This window comes from Cebus imitator, unplaced genomic scaffold, assembly GCF_001604975.1.
Source record: "Cebus imitator isolate Cc_AM_T3 unplaced genomic scaffold, Cebus_imitator-1.0 Scaffold59, whole genome shotgun sequence".
NCBI classification, from domain to species: domain Eukaryota; kingdom Metazoa; phylum Chordata; class Mammalia; order Primates; family Cebidae; genus Cebus; species Cebus imitator.
The window spans coordinates 4,989,601-5,009,883 of record NW_016107374.1 but is presented as its reverse complement, the minus strand read 5'-3'; the positions used below and the strand labels follow the sequence as shown (position 1 = coordinate 5,009,883).

The 20,283-nt window shown below is 36.4% G+C and overlaps 1 protein-coding gene across 3 annotated transcripts in view; it reads left to right on the top strand.

Annotated features, from left to right (window-relative positions):
• Nucleotides 1-20,283, top strand: part of MED13L (mediator complex subunit 13L) — a 307,838-nt gene that overhangs the window by 154,906 nt on the left and 132,649 nt on the right. For all 3 annotated transcript variants that reach the window (XM_017529524.1, XM_017529525.2, XM_017529526.1), the window contains 2 exons: nt 4,298-4,382; nt 18,033-18,116. In XM_017529524.1, the coding sequence (XP_017385013.1) occupies nt 4,298-4,382; nt 18,033-18,116 (169 nt within the window). The remainder of the gene's footprint in view (nt 1-4,297; nt 4,383-18,032; nt 18,117-20,283) is intronic.

Here is a 20,283-nt window from a genome sequence, read left to right as displayed (position 1 = left end):
AGTAAAAGTCCTTGTCAGATGTGTGATTTGTAACTGTTTATTCCCCATCTGTGGTGTGTCTTTTCCATAGCTTAACATAACATTCCCATATTTTTTAAAGAGCCAAAGTTCTTCATTTTGATGAAACACCATTTATCAGTTTTTCTTTTATGGATCATGCTTTTGGTGTCATATCTAAGAAATCTTTGCCTACCCTGAGCCCTCAAAATTTATCTCCTGTGTATTTTTAGAAATATCAGATTTAGGTTTTGCGTTCAGGTCTGTGATCTCATTTGATTTTCTTTTTCTGTATGGGTTTGAGGTTCTTTTTCTTTTCTTCCTTTACTGAATTGACTGAATTGCCATGGCACCTTTGTTGAATTAAAACAAAAAGAATTTGTGGCCCAATTTCTGAACTCAATTCTATTTCTGTGTGTCCTTTCTACAGTATTGTGCTGGCTTGCTTACTCTACCCTAATTCATAGTAAACCTAGAACTCAGTTGATAAAAGTACTTCCATATTTTTCTTTTACCACATTGTTTTGGTGGTTCTAGTTCCTTTGCCTTTTCATATAAATATATAGAATTTTTTAGCTCATCTGTTTCTGTAAAACACCCTGCAGGGATTTTAATTGGAATTGAGTTGATTTTATAGATTGGTTTTAGAAGAATTGGCATCTTAACAACCATTTTTCGAGTTTGTGGTCAATTTGTCTTTTTTACTTCTTTCTTTAGCATTGTAGTTTCAGCGTCTTTTGTAATATATGCAAGTATAAATGAGTTTTGGTGGTACTGTAAATGGTACTTTAAAAATTTCAGTTTCTAATTATTTATTTCTCACTATAGAAATATGATCGTTTGTGTCTATTGACCTTGTATTCAGTGATTGGATAAACTCAGTTTTAGTTCTAGTAGATATTTTTCTGTTAGTTCTTTAGGATTTTTTAATAGACAGTCCTGTCATATGTAAATAGAGACAATTATTTCTTCCATTCCAGCTTGTATGCCCGTTATCTCTTTTTCCTTCCCTATTGTACCACGTGAAACTCAGGTATAATGTGGAATAGGAGTGGTGAGAGCAGACATTCTTACCCTTCAGTCTTTTGCCACTAAGTATGATGTTAATTGTAGGTTTTGGTTAATTACTCTCAAGTTTTTTTTTGTTGTTTGAAGAAAAAAAGTCTATCCTAGGATCTATTTTAAAATTGTAAAATCGGGATAAAATTTTAATGGTATATTAAAATTTTGTCAGCCACCCAGCAGTTGTGGTGAAGTTGGCATTGCCTGTGCATGCTCATTAATTGTTTAGTGTTCCGTAGTGCATGCCTGGAAAGCTGTAACACCTCAGTATTTCAGTTGACAAAGTATTTGAGAATGATTTGAGGGAGTTTGTTGTTTGTCTTTCCTTTGACATCCCCTGACAAGGTCAAGGTAACACCAACATTAAAACTTGCAAAATGATATCATGAGGAAAGAATTAGATGCGAATATGAGATATTAAGACAGGTAACCTGGTTTCTTCACTAAGTCAACTACATATTTTAAAAAAAGGAAGTGAGCTGTACTTGATCAAAGAAGACTGAAGAGATAATTGGCAGACCTTGCTTAGAATATGATTTGATGCACACTAAAGTATTTAGGAGTGGAATTTGCCATAAAGTTTTTCAAAATAAACAAAAAGAAAGGCTGGTTGCAGCAAGAGACATAACGTCAATAATTTGGCTTAGGAATTTACTGGGACGTGTTATTCTATTTTCTCCTTCCTTCTTTCTCTTCCGTCTCCCTCTTCCCCTTTCCTTCCTCCTCCCTTTCCACCCCTCCCTGCCTCCTCCCCTTCTCCTCCTCTTCTTCCCTCCCTCCCTCCTGCTCTCCCTCCTGGTCCTCCTTTTTTCTTTTTTTGAGACAGGCTTTCACTCTGTCACCCAGGCTGGAGTGCAGTGGTGGCATGATCATGGCTCACCGCAGTCTTGACCCTGCTGGGCTCAAGCAATGCTCCTGCCTCAGCCTCCAGAGTAATTGGGACAACAGGTGTGTACCACCATACCTGGCTAATTTTTATTTATTTATTTATTTATTGAGATGGAGTCTTACTCTGTAGCTAGGCTGGAGTACAGTAATGTGATCTCAGCTCAAAGCATTCTTCGCCTCCTGGGTTCAAGCGATTTTCCTGCCTCAGCTTCCTGAGTAGCTGGGACTACAGGCACGTGCCACCAGGCCCAGCTACTTTTTCTATTTTTAGTAGAGATGGGGTTTCACCTTGTTGGCCAGGCCGGTCTCGATCTCTTGACCTCGTCATCTGCCCACCTCGGCCTTCCAAAGTGCTGGGATTACAGGCATGAGCTACTTTAATTTTTTTTTTTTTTTTTTTTTAATTTTAGAAACGAGGTCAGGCTGTGTTGCCCAGGCTGGTCTTAATCTCGTGAGCTCAGGCAATCTGTATGCCTTTGCCTCCCCAAAGTTTTGGGATTACAGCTGTGAGCCACCACATTCAGCCCTCTGTTTTCAAATATATTAGAAGATTTTAATATCAGAAGTTTAAAACAAGGTGCTACATAGGTGTCACCAGTGGAAGAAAATTCTGGAAATAAAAGTGGGACAGTCTTCACAAATGCTGCATCACCAGCACTCTATGGCACAAAAGATGGTTATGTAGGAAAATACTGTACCAGTGACTGGTTTGAAGAGTGACTTAGAAGAGGTAGACTTGGAATATTGATGTAGTTTTAGAAAGTTTCGACTGATTTATTTTGCTTATATTATCTGTTTTATGTGTGCATAATAGTGGAATGTAATGAATAGGACTCAGTAAGTTTAAGGGAGCTCTCTGAATAATTGCAAAGTAAAAATTGTAAGTGATAACAATGATGTTATAGTTTGTCACCTTCCCCTCCTGTCCTGGTGGTTTACAAAATAATGGTGTATCTTAAAATTGATGGTGCCTTAGGGTCAGTGAAACACATTAGGAAAGAAAAGCAAATTAATGTGAAGTGTCCTTTTTATTGAGAAATTAGCTCTCTTTCAAACCCAAAAAATTTCTACGTGAAAGATAAATGTATGAGAGGGAGCATAGATTCATGATATTTGCAGAACATTATTGGAAATTTTGGAATGTTTTATGTTGAGCAAAGACTATTGGTTGTTAGCAAGAATGTTTTTCTGTTTGCTGTATTTTATTTCTATTTCTCTTGCTATAAATAACATAACTTTTTCAGACAGGTTGCTTCAGGCAAATTTGGTAAATCAGGATTAAACACATTAGGCAGGAAGACAAGAAGTTATTTGACATAACCAAGAAAAAAAATCCAGCTTTGTAATTTTCAAAAAATCTAATAGATAAAAGGCCTGAATGTAGTTTTTGAAATGCTGTCTGATTTGAGAATATGGGGATACATTTTGGTATGTCTACTGGTATGGTAAAAGCATTAAACGTGCCTTGTGGATATAATGTGTGTTTTAATTCTGTTAAATTTTTTTCCCCTGAGTGCTTTTGTCAAGATAACAAGTAAAAGAGGAGTTTTTTCTTCTAGAAATGTTTTCATCCTTCTAATTTTTTGCTATCTTGCATTGAACTAGTGTAATTTAAAAGGATATTAACTGTCTTCTCTAGGGCATTTTGTGTCTGTTTATATTTATGAAAAGGAATTTTAGGAATGCATGGGGCATTGTTAATACATAAGTTGGAGGTTGGATTCTTCTGGTATTATAACATATTTCAATGTTATAACATATTTCAGAGGCAAACAGGATACTTCCCAAAATGTCAAACATTAACAAAATTATAAATTCAGGAAATAAATTTGATGTTTTAGGAAGATGTAATTTCCTGACAGTTTTTCTAAAATCATATCCTTTAGACCTTCAAAACATGTAAAGACATTTGTGTAAATCTGACACTTTTGGAATTTTTTTTCTCTCTAAAAACATTTTAGAACTTTGTTGATTTGTGACATTCTTTTTACCTTTAAGTAGGACTTTAACAAAATAAGTCTTTGTGACACTATCAAGTAGATTAATTTGAGAGTTTTAAATGATTGTAAACCTGAAGAAGCAGATTGTAAAAACATTTATGGGAGGGGTGTTATACCATGCCTCATATTTCAGACTTTAAAACCAGGACACATTACTTTATTTTTGTACATAATTTTTTTCTAACTTTGGGCAAAAACTTAAAAGTACACTCTCTGTTTCAGTGTGAGATTATTTATGTCATTTCAATTAACTCATTAACTTTGCTTCAGAAAAATGTTTTAAAAGTTTCTTTTTATTTGGATGTCCTTTTTACTGGTTCTTTTTTTTCTTTTTTCTTTTTTTTTTTCAGTTGTGGAAGAAGGACTCTGGGAAAATGGCCTTTCCTATGAATGTAGGACGCTGCTCTTCAAAGCGATCCACAATCTGTTAGAAAGGTAAGAGAAGGAACAGCAGAGAGTGGTCTGCAGACAACCAAGTATATTGCTAGATACCGAGAGTGCCTGTAATTTTCAAAAACTTTTCACTTGCAATGATTTATTGCGAGTATGAAAATTAACTTATATAAATCTTTTGTTTCTCTTTCTGTTAATATAATTTGGAATTTAGAGAAGTTTTTGAAAGAGTACGAAGAACTCCCATATTCCCTGCCCTTCTGCACTGCCTTTTTTTTTTTTTTTTTTTTTATTTTTTTCCCTAAACCGTTTTTTTTTTTGTAAACTCAAGATTGATTTCTTTTTTACTGTTAAGTATTTGGTGTATATTTCTTGATGACAAAGATATATTAGCACAGTATAATGATAAAAATTAGGAAATTTTAACATTGATAAAAAGGTATTATCTAACCTGTAGTTCAGGTCCCAGTGATATCTGTTATAGCTTAACCTCCTAAGAGTCCATCCATGGTCATATATTAACATTTAGTTTTCATGTCTCCTTAAATCCGGAACAGTTCCTTAGCCTTTCTTTTTCTTTCTTGACATTAATAGTAGGAATAACATAGAAGTGACGTTGTGTTTTCAGCAGCCTCATATTGTCAATGTCTCATTATTAGTGATGTTAGCATGTTTTGTCATGTGACTGAGGTAATTTTCTGTCAAGTTTCTCCACTGTAAATTAATAAATATTTTGTTAACTATGATCTTTGCCAATTTTATATTTGTAATTAATAGGTAATTTGTGGCCAGATGCAATGAGATTATGTAATTACCCCGTTTCTCATCAAATTTTCATTTGTTTTAGCCTGCATTGGTAGTCCTTGCTTAAATCAGTTACTACCATTATGGCTATAATGTTAATTTTCAAACGCCGCCATTCTCTCTACTTTTATTAGTCAGCATCCTGTTGTAAGGAAGAGCTTTTTCATTTTCTCCCATTTTATTTCCTTATTTATCTTGTTATATAAATTTGGATCCATGGATTGTTATTTTATTCAGTGGATTACAGTTAATTTTTACCATCATTTATATTGATGCTTAAATTCTCCCAGATTGGTCAGAGGAAGCCCCTTTGTGATGGCCTGTTCCTGTGTCCTTTAGACAGATCCCTTCATTGTTGAAACATCCCCTTACTTTCTGGCCTAGCAATAGGTTGTTTTGAGGGGAGAAGTAGGTGAGAAAGAATGGGTTCATTAAGAGCTTGCATGAGAAAAACTTTTTACTTCTTTTCATGAGTCTGTATGTAGTACTTGCAGGTAATCAAAGCTGAAAGGATTTTCTACTACTATTAAGTTTCTTATCCAAACTGTTGGCTGCGGTGGTTACCACTATAATATAACCGCTTAGGATACTTGAGCTACAGTTGATACGTTATTTCAGTTACCCAGAAAGACTTTTTCCACTGAAGATTTCTCTATTTCTCATTCTCAACTTTAGTTCCTAAGTGTGATTTGGCGTAGACCTAGAGCTCATCTGTTACTAAAGCATAGTATGCACGTGTCACCATTGGTTTAAGTAGGAGTTAAGTACTCTTAAGTATTCTGAATAGTAGGCATTTCTGTTTTCCATTGTAAAACAAAACAAAGTACATACAAACTTGATCCAAGAAAATGTGGAAAACTTACCATTTCTATAATCCTGTGCCAGAATAAAGCTCTCGGTATCTCTACAGTAATTAATGCACCTTTAAGTATGGTTCTTTTTATATAAAATTATAGGGTATCTGGAACAAAGTATATTTTAAAATCGTAGCTCACTGTGTGTGTTTCTTAAAATATCCTGATTTATTCCTTTCAGAAGAATATGAATAAATGTGAAGTTGAATTGTATTCTTTTAAGTTTGGTACTGGCAATAGTAGCATGTTTCTTTGTTGGGAATTAGAAAAGCAGAAAAACTGGAAGCGGGGGAAGTGTAGGTAATTCCTTTGTTTTGGGCTCATGAATTCAGAATTTGTGATGGAAATTGAAGTTTAGGTCAAATTGAACTATTATTTATAAGAAAATTGTCAGCCTGGGCAACATGGTGAGACCTCGTCTCTATAAAAATTTTAGTTAGCTGAGCATGATGGTGTGTTCCTGTGGTCCCAGCTGCTTGGGAGGTTGAGGTGGAGGATTGCTTGAGCCCAGGAGGTTGAGGTTGCAGTGAGTGGTGTTCATACCACCACACTCTAGCCTGGGTGACAGAGTGAGACCCTGTTTCCAAAAAAAAAAAAAGTAAATATGTATAAAGTTTGGGATAGTTCTAAAGAACTTTGGGTTATTCCTTGGCTTTATTTCAGGGTCTGTTACTTGGACAGTTACCCTCATCTCACTAAGCCTTAGTTAACATACAGTAATTAAGTATAGGATACCATATACCTTGAGCTTTTGCTAGATGATAAATATATGTATCATGTGTGCCACATAATGCCTCACATACTATTAATGTCAGTAATTATTTATTTTTACCATAAATTTTATTATTTTATATACTTTGATTCGTATTCTTTCAAATTTCATTGGAATGGTTCCAGAATGGTCTATTTGAATCCTACAGTAGTTAATTTTGAAACAAATAAAACACCTTTTCTTTTAGAAAATAATATCAAACCACCTTCATACAGTTTATTGGATGACTTCAGATTCTTTTGAAAATTGGTACTAATTCTGTTGTTCTTTAAGATAATAATTCTCTCTTTTTATCAAACATAATGTAACTTTGTTGTATGAAAATTACCCGCTTATGAGGTAGGAAAGCAATTTTAAATGATTGTTGTTGGCTCCATTTATTCATTGTCAACAGAACTTGGAGGAGTTAATACATGTTTGCTAATCTGTGGTGGTGAATATCATGAAAATTATACATGGCTCCCCAACCTGTTTGTTTTTTAAAGCTCAGCCATCATTAGTGTTAGTGTGTATTTTATATGTGGTCCACCACAATTCTTCCAGTGTGAGCCCAGGTAAAATCCAAAATGTTGGACACCTGTACAGCTGTTTGCTGTAATCTTTGAAAAATCTGTTTACAATATGGATTTATTGAGATACAGTTTACCATCTTATTCCTGGCAGTTTTCTGTTAGGCCTTTTCATTTCTATTTAGGTAAGATGTGGATTTTGTGAGTTTCTGGTTTGAAAGCCAGAACTGAGGTTATTAAAACAGATCATCAAGGACTTTATCACTTGGAGAGTGTTTGTGTCTCCCTAGCCATTTTTCCTTAGTTTACATGTTAACAAAGCTTATACAGTGATTTATTATTTCCACTTCTTATTTTTAAAGCATAAGATAGGTTTAATTAAAAGGGAATTTTATTTACTACCTTGAGAATCTCTCACAGCCAAGCAGGAGCCATATAAATTGACCTTCTTTCCAAAAGGCTGCAATTTCTATTGTATATAAAATAATGTTACTGAAGTGAGTTATTGGAAAATAACTTTACTATAGAAATGAAGGAAATTTCACACAGAATAAGATAATTTCATTTGTCATTGCTATTGATTGGTGCTGAGGTAATCTTATACTGATGCTGTGTAAGTATTTTAAATTCTATGGTAATGTGACTTCAGATATTTTCATCTTTCACATACTCATTTCTCCTGTAACTCTTTAGTGTTTGTTGACACTACATTGTATATATCTAACTAGGGACATCTGTCTATTAAAAACACTAAAAATATCACTGCTACTTACTCAAGAGCATTTTCCATAAAGATATCAGACAGAAGATAACATAGTTAGCTTTAGTTTTATGTCTCTTTCTGGGGGTACACATTTGTTTAAGTCCTTTTCTTCACTTCTTCAGAGATAGGAGATATTTTGGGTCTCAGCTCTGCCCGTTAACCGTGTGACACATGCCAGTGACTTAAGCCTGCTGAGCCACTGTTCTTTCACCAGCAAGATGGTGAAGGGTTCTTTGGCTCAGCACAGTACTTTTCTCATCGTAAGAGCTCAATAAATGGTTAACTATTGTTGATGTTAGCTAAGAGAAGTATCGATACTACTTTTCAGAGTTGGAGATAAACATTAAAAGTCACATAGTCCATTTTCCCAGCTAATTCTGGAATGCCTTTCTGTAATATATATATTTTTTCAGACAGAGTCTCGCTCTGTCACCTGGGCTGGAGTGCAGTGGCACGATGTCAGCTTACTGCAACCTTTGCCTCCTGGTTTCAAGTGATTTTCTTGTCCCAGTCTCCTGAGTAGCTGGGATTACAGGCTCACACCATCACTCCTGGCTAATTTTTGTATATTTAGTAGAGACGGAGTTTCACCATGTTGTCTGGCTGGTCTCGAACTCCTGACCTCAAGTGATCTACCCACTTCAGGCTCCCACAGAGCTAGGATTACAGGCATGAGCCACTGTACCCGGCCTTATAATATCTTTTTTACATTGTCATCCATCCTCATTTTGAATACATACTTCCGGTTAAGTGACAACAGGTTCCCAAAGAGTTCTTTTTATCTTTAAAGAGTACTTAGTATTAGAAAGGCTTATGCTGAGCAAAAATCTGTCTTCCTCTAACTTTCTTTTTTAACTCTATTCTTTGGGATCATTTATAATGCAACTAATTCTGCTTCCATGTGATAGCCTTTTTGATGTCTTGACCCTCTTGAATACTTTCTTTTTTTCTTTGTGGTTCTTAATATGTGATACTGAATTCCTCACCTTTTCTTTCCAGCCTTCCAGATATCCACCCAGTTGGACCTATTCTCTTCATTTTGGCCTGCTTCAAGATACAATAAGTGTTTTATGAAGCATTCGGTCAGGTTAGACGCAGTTATGCTGCAGTAACAGAAGACCTAAAAAATCCTAGTAGCTCGTACAGTAGAGGTTTATTTCGTGCTCATGTTGCATGTTCACTGTGAGTCACTGATTTTAGTACTATATCTTCTTCCCTCCAAAACTCATGCTGGCAGGGCAACCCCTGGCTAAGACTTGCTGGGCCCATGCTAGAGAGCACAGAGCAGTGGTGGAGCACATGGTCGATTGTTAATGCTTTTGCTCAGAAATTCTGTATCCCATTTCTGCTCACATTTCATTGGCCAAGACAGCACCAACCTTAAAATCTAATGCATGATGAGGTATCATCTTTCAGTAGTAAGATACCAAAGTTACATGGCCAAGCTTGATATCAGTGGTACAGGAAGGGATAGCGTGTATTTATATAGTATATACATTGGGATAGTATACATTTGGGAAAGGAATATATCTACCATACCTCTTAATTGAGTTATCTTCCCCTTCGGATACTGTAAACTGTCTTCCAGACAGCTGGCCAGTTATGTTACTGAAACAGTTATGTTTCTGAAACACGCCTATGGATATATTTATACCTGGTTTCTAAAACTTTGAGTTTTATTGGCTTCTTTTGGTACATTTTAAATTTATAATTGTTGGAATTTCAGTATCTGAGTATTTAGACATTCTGAATTTTACAGTTTTAGATCATGCAGTTATGCTTATTTTTTCTCCCTTTTGAAAAAGTAAATGTGCTTCCTGTTTTCTTAATGACCAATTATCTTTTTTTTTTTTTTTTTAAAAATGCTCGGAATGATAAAATGCCATTAATGTAGTTTTTACTTACAAAGAATCTCTGCTAGTCTCCCCTACTTCTTTCCATCCCTTCCCTCTTTCTAATAAGGCACCAGTTCAGATTGTTCTTTATCAGTATTCAATTTAGGGAAATTTTGTTAGGTTATTTATCATGAACTTCTCAAAGGTTACACTTTGTGTTTTAAGTTTAGATTGCCTCACACCTTAGCGAAAAGTACTTTGGCCATCAATAGATGATGGCAAAAACCAAACAAACAAATAAAAAAAAATCCTGCAATCATTTTTCTTCATTTGGCATTTTTAGTATTGCAGACTTAATGGCTGTTACTTTATGTTATGAGAGTTGATAATAAGTTTTCATAATATAGCATATCCTTTTCACCTAATGCTATCAAAATGAAGTAAAATATTGGGTGGAAAAGGTTTTAAAAAGCTGGAAAATATGTGCAGTTAAAAAACTTTAAAAAGTTTTTATTATTGCTTCAGTGATGTGCACCACATGTGGGACTTAAGAAAATCTTGCTTTTCTAGCTATGTAAAGATACTTAAAATGTCTGACACAGTGCTGCCAAGTTGGCATTATGTGCAGTAGTATACTTTAAATTTTCTTAACTTTTTAGAAAAAAATATATAAGTTAATTTCAATGGAAAGCTTATTTGTTTTCTCTCACATGCAAATCATTGCATACAAGAGAAGATTACTTGGGTCTTTTGAAGGTGTTATGCTTCACCATGTCCATACTTACTTAGGGAGACTTTAATCTGTGGGTATCTGACATTTGTAAAACGTAACGGCTCTTCAGGGCGGTCCACTGGTGCTGCTGTGCTTATGGGTTGTCAGCACATTTACCCCATGGTAGTTTATAACACAGCTATAAAATTGCCTTTGGCCCAGAGCTGCTCAGTTTGCCAAGATTCAGTGTTTAGAGTTAAGGTATTTTACTTGGAAAGTACAATGAAAATAGTGTGTGGAAAATTGGAATTATAATTATGATGACATTAGCATTATGTTTGTTCCTGTCTTTCAGTGTGTTGTGTTACTGTAATAGAGGTGATGCAATAGAGGTGATTATCAAAGGGCAAATGAGCAATGTCCGTGGATGTGGTGGTTAAGGGATTTCAGAGTAACATACTCACTGGAGCATGGTGGCATGCACCGTCCTAGTTGAAGAATGGTGATGTAACATTACAGTATTGAGAGTCCTTGGGTATAATGTGGTAACAGGAGCAAGAAATGAGTAATCAGTAAATTCCCATCTTATTGAAATAACTGTTTATTTCTCTAAAGGAAATACGAGAATAATCTTTAGACTTAAGGAACATATACTTTAATGAAAGAGACAGTACAAATATTGTAGACACAAGTGACTGAAAGCACATGTCTACAGTATTTGTAAATGTCTAGAAAGAAACAGTCACCCTATGACTAATCAGTTTGTGCAGCTATTTAAATTAAAAAAAAAAAAATTGATCTGGGAGCAGTGGCTTGTGCCTCTTAACCCAGCTACTTAGGAGGCTGAGTCAGGACGATTGCTTGAGGCTAGGAGTTTGAAACCAGCCTGGGCAACATAGCAAGACCCATCTCTAAATAAAAATAAAAGTAAATTAACTAAATAAAAGATAATTAAAAATTACCTGAATGTGGTGACATGTGCACTTGTAGTACCAGCTATTTGTGGGGCCAAGACTGAAGGATGGCTTGAGCCCAGGAGCTTGAGGCTGCAGTGAGCTCTGATCTGCCACAGCATTCCAGCCTGTGCAGTAGAGTGAGACCCTGCCTCTAAATGTAAATAAATAAATAAATAAACGATTGTTTTGGTAGTTGGAGAGTGAGATTAGATGCTAAAAGTTTAAAACTGGAGGAAAGTCGGGTGTGGTGGCTTACACCTGTAATCCCAGCACTTTGGGAGGCCTAGGTGGGCGGATCATGAGGTCAGGAGTTGGAGACCAGTTTGACCAACATAGTGAAACCCCATCTCTACTAAAAATACAAAAAATGTAGCCGGGCATGGTGATGGGTGCCTGTAATCCCAGTTACTTGCGAGACTGAGGCAGGAGAATCACTTGAACCTGGGAGGCAGAGGTTGCAGTGAGCCGAGATTGTGCAATTACACTCTAGCCTGGGCAACAAGAGCGAAACTTTGTCTAAATAAATAAATAAATAAATAAATAAATAAATAAATAGATAGATAGATAAATAAACTTCTTAAAGTAATGAAAATACAGGGATCACTTGGGAAGGGTTTCTTCAGCCCCTCAATTATATGGGTTTATTTTATTTAGTTAGGAATTGGGAGCGTTGTAGTTTCCAGAAAGGAGACTTGTTTGCATATATGTTTGATCTGGATTGGAATGATGAGGAAAAGGCTTTGCTGCTGATGAAGATATTCTAGTATGAATTAATATAAAATTTAGCCTATGTGAGCTGCTCTATAATTCGATGATTAATAGAAGATGTAATTTTGTTGCGGTTATTGTAGCGAAATCTATGAAAACTTAGAATAAAGCAAAGCTAGTGCTGGGCTGCCTTCTATACCTCCCAACTGTCTCATCTGGGGAATGGCTTCCTAAGCTAGGCTGTGGCTGCTCTGGTGACATTTTTAATCTTCCATCAGGTCTGCCTGTGGCTTTGGGATTAGAGTTTGGGGTGCAAACTTTGGAATCAGGCTGCATTTGCACTTAATTATTCAGAGCCATATGGCACGATACAGAAACATTAGCTATACACATACACACAATCTGATTTCATTTTCATTTCTCAGCAGTTGTTTTGTTTTTGAAATAGTGATTTTGGGGAAGATGGTAGGGGTTGGGAAGAGAAATAATTTCCTAGTACTATTGCTTAAAGACCATTTTATAAATCTGGCATCACAGTGATCTTGCAAGATAATATTGTACTACTTCACTGCATTGTATCAGATTTTGATAGTGAAGTCATTTAGAAAATCTCAGTAATAATGACTGGGATTACTGAGAAGAGAACTACATAATTGATATGTAGTCTTAGCACTATTTATGATTATATTGATTTGAAACAATTTTTGGCAGATGGAGTGTGTTTGCTAAGTTTATTTATTTGTGAAGTTAAGTATAAATTTTGACCCTCAAAGGTTGATAGAGTGTTTAAAAAGGGAGAAATTAAATTTCTTATATAATTTTTATATCTTAGAATTATCTGTCATTAAGAGATTTGCAAATTATATTCCTCAAAATAGAAGTAAAGCATTTGGGCATCAGTGCTGCTCATACTAAACATTTTTTAGTATCTATGTGATTTCCTGCATATTTAGTATCTACTATGATTTTAATCTTCAATGGGATATGATGGGCTATAGAGAATTGAAATATGTAGACTTTTTTCCCCCTCAAACACTGACAGTCTCATTGGTGAGAATACATACACATAAAAAAATTCAAGTAACAGTCCGAGACTACCCATAAGTAGTGACTGTCAACCAGAAGAATACCAGCATTACCTTATGAATAGGAAAATACTCTTTGGTATATGGCTTTCATTTCTCATCTATTTATTGAGCATCTTCCAGTATAAGAGTACATTTAAGCATGTTTACATAATGGGCACTTAAATATTTGTTGAACATTGTCAGTGAATAAGACAGACCCTATCTGTACTCCTTAAGAACTGATGGTTTTATGGGGGAAGAAAGCTGTAGAACTTGATCATTACAACTCAGTGGTGAAAGTGCTGATTTGTAGATGTTAGTGTACTGTGTAGGCTTAATCTGGGACAGAAGGAATGAACTAGAGGAGAAGGGAGACGAAAGAGATTTCAGGCCAAAGCAGGGTTAGTAGACATTAGTGGTATTATTTGACATGGAAATTCAGAGCTGAGGATGTGCTTCATAGTTTACCAACTCTATGTAACTGTGTGCAGTGTTTTGCTCTTCCACAGATTTTTCTGAGGAAAGAATTTATAATGTCTTTCATTAATTTTTGTTGTTGTTGTTTTGTTTTTGATATAAGATCTCGCTCTGTCACTCAGGCTGGGGTGCAGGGATGCCATCCACAGCTCATTTCAGCCTTGATTTCCTGGGCTCAAGTGATCTGTCCACCTCAGCTCCCTGAGTAGCTGGGACTACAGGTGTGCGTGACCATACCCAGCTAATTTTTATATTTTTTATAGATAAAGGGTTCCACTATGTTGCCCAGGCTGGTGTCAAACTCCTGGCCTCAAGCTATTCTTCCACTTTGGCGCCCCAGAGTGCTGGGATTATAGGCATGAGCTACCCTGCCTGGCTCATTAATTTTTTTTTTTTTTGGTCTTGCTCTTCACCCAGGCTGGAGTGCAGTGGTGTGATCTTGGCTCACTGCAGCCTCCACCTCCTGGGTTTAAGTGATTCTCTTGTCCCAGCCTTCTGAGTAGCTGGCATTACAGTTGCCCGTAACAACACCTGGCTAATTTTTGTATTTTTGGTAGAGACGGGGTTTCACCATGTTGGACTGGCTGGTCTCAAACTCCTGACCCCAGGTGATCCGCCCACTTCGGCCTCCCAAAGTACTGGGATTACAGGGGTGAGCCTCCAAGCCCAGCCAATTTTTTTTTTTTATTATACATCCATGACCCAAAAATGCTTGAGAACCAAGGACTGTGTGCCTCTGTATAGTCTACTGTTGAGTCAGCATATTCCAATGTATCAGTTAGGGCTTCTTTAGCAAGAGCACACCTCCTTCTCTCTCATTTCCTCCTGTAGCCACATGGAAATACTTTCTGTACTGCCTAATCTGGGAGGGACTGTGTATGTATCCCCCATCTTTGCCCCAGTACTTAAAAAACTAAGTGAAAACAATTCTGTGCTGTTATGTTTTCCTTTCGTTGTGTAGGAAATCATTGATCACGGAGAAACTCATTAGCAAATGAAAAATCTGTGAGTTATTTGTGACTCTCATTTGGAAACACACGGTTTCAGATTGAAGCATCGGTAGTTTCCATGGCTGTTTTGTGTATAAGTAATAACAACTTTTTGTTGATGCTGCCTAAGAAATAAGACCTGTAGTGGGAGCTCAGGGAGATACATTCACACAGAGTTAGCCTGTCAGATAGCATTTTCATCAGCTTTTTGCTTCTTGCTTTTGTCCTTGAGTGGTCTTGACTGTGTACTGCTCTTCCACCCTCCAGACCTTGTTTGTTTTTTCTGGAATGACGTCAGCATATAGAATTTGTGACTTTTACATGATAGAAGAGCAAATAAACTTTTACATGTTGTCCCCTTTAGTCACAGATACTTTATCTGCTTTTATGTCATATTATACCCTCTATAGCCTTGGATTTTTCTTTCTGCACACTGTAAATTTATGATTTATTATTGAATACATGGTTCTTTTGAATTCTGACCTTAAAGACATGATATGAGGAAATAAATAATTTTTAAAACAATATTTACTAAGTGAGGATGTCTGTTAACTGGAAGACTGTTAAGTGTTTGATATGACTCCATACCTGTTATGTGCCCTATTGCGTTTATTCTCAGCATTATCAATTTTAAAATATACCTTCAATTTTATAGTGGCTTTGGGAGAATAAAGAAACATCACATTAAATAGACCCATAATTTAGCAAGGTACATTTGGATTTAAGAAATAGGGAAATAATTGTGAAAATGTGACAGCCTGAGAGTTGGTATATGCTAGTTATTAAATGTCCTGGCTCTGTGATCAGATATACCTGGGCTTGTGTGCAGCTCTGCGGTTTATTATCTGGATGACAGTCTCACTGTGCCTCGGCTTCTTCTTCTATAAAAGTTGCCATTGTAATACCCATCTTTTATTATTATTACAAGAGTTAAACGAGGTACTGTGCCTGGTAATCAAACCAGGTAGTAGTGGTGTAGTGATTCTGATAGTAGTTACTGATAATATTATTGCAGAAACTTGGTATCAAACACTAGAGTTCTAGTGGAAATATGTTTGTATGTACTTTACTAAAAAATATAATTAAGTCTGCTAGCTAGTGAATAAATTATAGAGATATTTTTTCAGTTTTGCTTCTTGAGTACTTTCTCCTCAGGTGGGTATGCCATATTTCCTATTCTAAATTTAATGGAGCCACAGCCTTTACCCCTAAAAAGCATTTTTTCAGAACTTATAAGCTTAGGAAAACAGATTTGGTTACTCCAAAAATGTTTTTCTTCGTTGTGAACAATGAAGATTGCAGTAAAAGTTTATTTTCAAAGTAAAGCCAGTTGAGCCCAGTGACTTTTTGGTATAGTCGTGCTCCAAATTAACTGTGCCCAAAAGGAGTTCCATTGTGGTCATCAGAAACTGTTAACATTTACTAACCCATCTAACTTGTAATGAGTTGGGTGAAGGCTTGAATTGTGTCCATCCTCCTTGATGGCATGGAAATTATAGAGTCAAAAGCCATGTGCAGAATTGCCTCAATATGGAATTAATAATTGGCTATGTAGCTCTTTTACTGGTAAGTAGAACCTTGTATAGAAGAATTCCATTTAGTGGTCTGACATCTTCTCTTACAAAATGTGTATCATTTCATTGAATACTGTTAGAGATAACTGTATTTCACCAGTATTTCCAAATGTGCGCATTTCCCCCCACATTTTTGTTTTTAAAAATCAGGTATACTCCTTACAATCCATGGCATCCATAGTCAGCCAGGTGGCAGTTAAGATATAGTTGTTATTTGCCTGCACATGAGCGAACTTGGTCATAACTCTGTATTGTTGTCACTTCAGCTGAATTGTGTGTATTACTGTTACAAGAGTTGCGTTCACTTGCCATTTAACATGTCTTCAAAAAGACGTGTTAGAATATCCTGTGATTTGACATTGAAACAACATACGTGAGTGACATGCAAACAAGTGGGGCACAGCTTATTGATGAGTAAAGCAGATATTCATTATAGAAGACAACAATTGCAATTCCTTGCCTCTCTCAAAGCCATAGCCAAGTGCTTTATTGTGCCTATGAAAATAAAATAGAATACCTGAGAGAAATCTGTTGTCACTGAGATCCCTGCTAAAGCATTGCCTATCACATGCCAAGCAAAAAAAAAAAAAAAAAAAAAAAAAAAAAAAAAAAAAAAAAAAAAAAAAATGCATTAAAACCTGCAGGATGGGCTGGGTGTGGTGGCTCACGCCTGTAATCCCAGCACTTTGGGAAGCTGAGGCGGGTAGATCACTTGAGGCCAGGAGTTCAAGACCAGCGTGGTCAACATGGCAAGACCCCGTCTCTACTAAAAGTACAAAAATTAGCTGAACATGGTGGTGTAGGCCCGTAATCCCACGTACCTGGGAGACTGAGACAGGATTATCACTTGAAACTGGGAGATGGAGGCTTCAGTGAGCTGAGGTCACCCCACTGCCCTCCAGCCTGGGCAACAGAGCGAGACTCTGTCTCAAAAAATATAAACAAACTTGGAAGATGTGTGTCAGTGGCTTGGAAGAATGTCTCTGAAGTTCTCTTAAGAAATGCTATATTCCTTACTATGCAGCCATAAAAAACGATGAGTTTGTGTCCTTTGTTAGAGACGTGGATGAACCTAGAAACCATCATTCTCAGCAAACTGACACAAGAACAGAAAACCAAAACAAACACCGCACATTTTCAGTCATAGACAGGTGATGAGCAATGAGAACACTTGGGCACAGGGAAGGGAACAACACTCACAGGGCAGGGTGGGGTGAGGTAGGGGGATGGAGACAGCAAACCACCATGGCGTGTATGTACCTATGCAACAATCCTGCAGGATGCAGGATGTGCACAGGTACCCCAGAGCCCAAATACAACTAAACAAAAAGAAAAAAAAAAGAAAGAAGTACTATATTCCTAACATTCTTGATGATTCAAGAATCGAAATTATGCAGAAGTGTGATTTTATTGGAAGAAATTAGGAAGTATAGATGTTTTAGAAATACATAATCAATTTATTCTGCTTACTTTTGTTTACATTTTCTTTTTTACGTGGGCCTAAGACTCTGTACCCAGTGCTTAAAAATTTTAAGTGATAAAACATTTTGACAGTTTAATTGATGGTGGTTGGGGTTTTTATTTTTGGTGATGTATCTCATCTGGTATATTGATTCAGCAACTTTAATTTGTTATTGATACTAAAAAGTAATTCTTGATGTAATTATTATAGGTGCCTAATGGATAAGAACTTCGTTAGGATTGGGAAATGGTTTGTCCGACCCTACGAAAAGGATGAAAAGCCAGTCAACAAAAGGTGAGCTTTTAGAGTGCTCTTGGCTTTTCGGTTTCTTTGGCTTTGTGGGTGGGAGAACAGCTTATTTATTTATTTATTTTCTAGTAATGTTAGTAGTTTAGATATACTCAAATAAATTCCTGGATCACAGTGTTATTAAATGCTGTATTATTAAATTACTCATGTTTAAACCACGTATTACTGTACTGTTTGGAATTGAGATAATTTGTTTTATTTTCCATTTTCCTTCCTCATCTTTAACTTTTTTTTTTTTTTAAGACGGGGTCTCATCTGTCACCCAGGCTGGAGTGCAGTGGCACCAGCTTGGCTTACTGCAGCCTCAACTTTCCAGGCTCAGGTGATTCTTCCACCTCAGCCTTCCAAGTAGCTGGGACCACAGGTGTGTCCCATGATACCTGGCTAATTTTTTATATTTTCGGCAGAGACGGGATTTTGCCACGCCCAGGCTGGTCTCAAACTCCTGAGCCTAAGCCATCCACCTGCCTTGACACCTCCCAAAGTGCTGGGATTACAGATGCGAGCCACTGTACCTGGCCTCATTGTTAACTTTTTAAAAGTGTTATATGTTTAAAAACAGTGAAGAAATGGTGACAATTTTTGTTGAATTCATTGGTCCCCCTTAAAGAAGGTCAACACATCCTTGATGATTGTGAAACCAAAACTTTGAATTACTTTCCTAAACAATCCTAAACTTTTAGCCATCATATGCGTATGTTTAAGTGCAGTCCTTGATACTATACAGAAATGGAATTTTAGATCAGTCACGCCAGAATCAGAAAATAAAACCCTCAAAATTTAAAATTTACTTTGCCTACCTCTGAATGTAGCATATGTGTAGTTGGAATCATAAGTTGATGGTGAATATTCATTACTGAATAGCATGGTATACAATTTAGATTTTGTTTTATTATTGGTGTTCTTACCCTAAGTGTTCCAGGTACTGGGTGCAGATTAGAGCACTTGAAGCCTTAAATAATAGTTTTAAGATTAGGCCTTTTCTTTTGGCTGCAGAAATTTCAACTGGAAACTCCTGCCTCGTTAGGAACCTTTGCTCTCCTAACTTTCTTAGTTTCTAGCAGACTTCATTAGTAGTCTTCTCACTCAATCTGTCTGCTTTAAATCTTTAATGAAATGGTTGTGGAGTCTTCTCATTAACCAAACATAATTTATGAAAATTTTCAAATCAGATAAATTAGGGACTGGAAGTTTTATTTGTAAGATCATCATAAACCTTTTTCAAGTATTTTCCCTTTTCAGTACATTCAAAATCCTTTAAAAAGTAGTAATCTGTATGTATATGTAAAAGTTTGATTCTGTTTACAGATACTTTGACTGATGAAATGGGACCTTTTTCTTGTATATATATTGATTCAGCTTACTTACTGTGTTTCATGGATTTTTACTTTCGTTTATTTTTACTCTTTTTGAGACAGAGCCTCGCTTTGTTACCCAGACTAGAGTGCCAGTGGTGTGATCTCGGCTCACTGCAACCTCTGCCTCCCGGGCTCAAGCCATCCTCCCATCTCATCCTCCCAAGTAGCTGGGACTGTAGGCCCACACCACCACACCCGGCTTATTTTTGTATTTTTTATAGAGACAGGATTTTGTGCCATGATGGCTAGGCTGGTCTTGAAGTCTGGAGCTCAAGCAGTCTACCCACCTTGGCCTCCCAAAGTGCTAGGATTGTAGGTGTGAGCCTCTGTACCTGGGCCTTTGGTTTTTACTTTTAATCTTAACATTCTCCTTAAATTTACAGAGGACTTAAATTTTCTGGGTGGCTTAAATTTGGCTTTTATGTTTATGACTCTTCAGAGTTAAATATGAAATGCGTTAGCCCAGTGACCTTTATCATTCTGAATGCGTCTGTCCATGCCTAGCGTGGATTCTTGTCACTGGTCACTGGTGAGCTAACTGAGCTAGTCATAAAATATCTTTAGATTATCAAGTACAGGATGATTTGACAGCCACTTGGGGGTGAAGAGGAAATGTAGAAGTAAAATAGGAATTGAAGGAGTAACAATTAGTATGATAATAGTAAAAATAATGTTAAAAAGTCAAATAGAGTTATCAGCCTACTTTATATAGAGGTTTTATATCTTTACACTCATTTAGGCTCCAGAAATCTTCATAACTTTAGCAAGTCTGATGTAAATAATGCGTGTAGTGT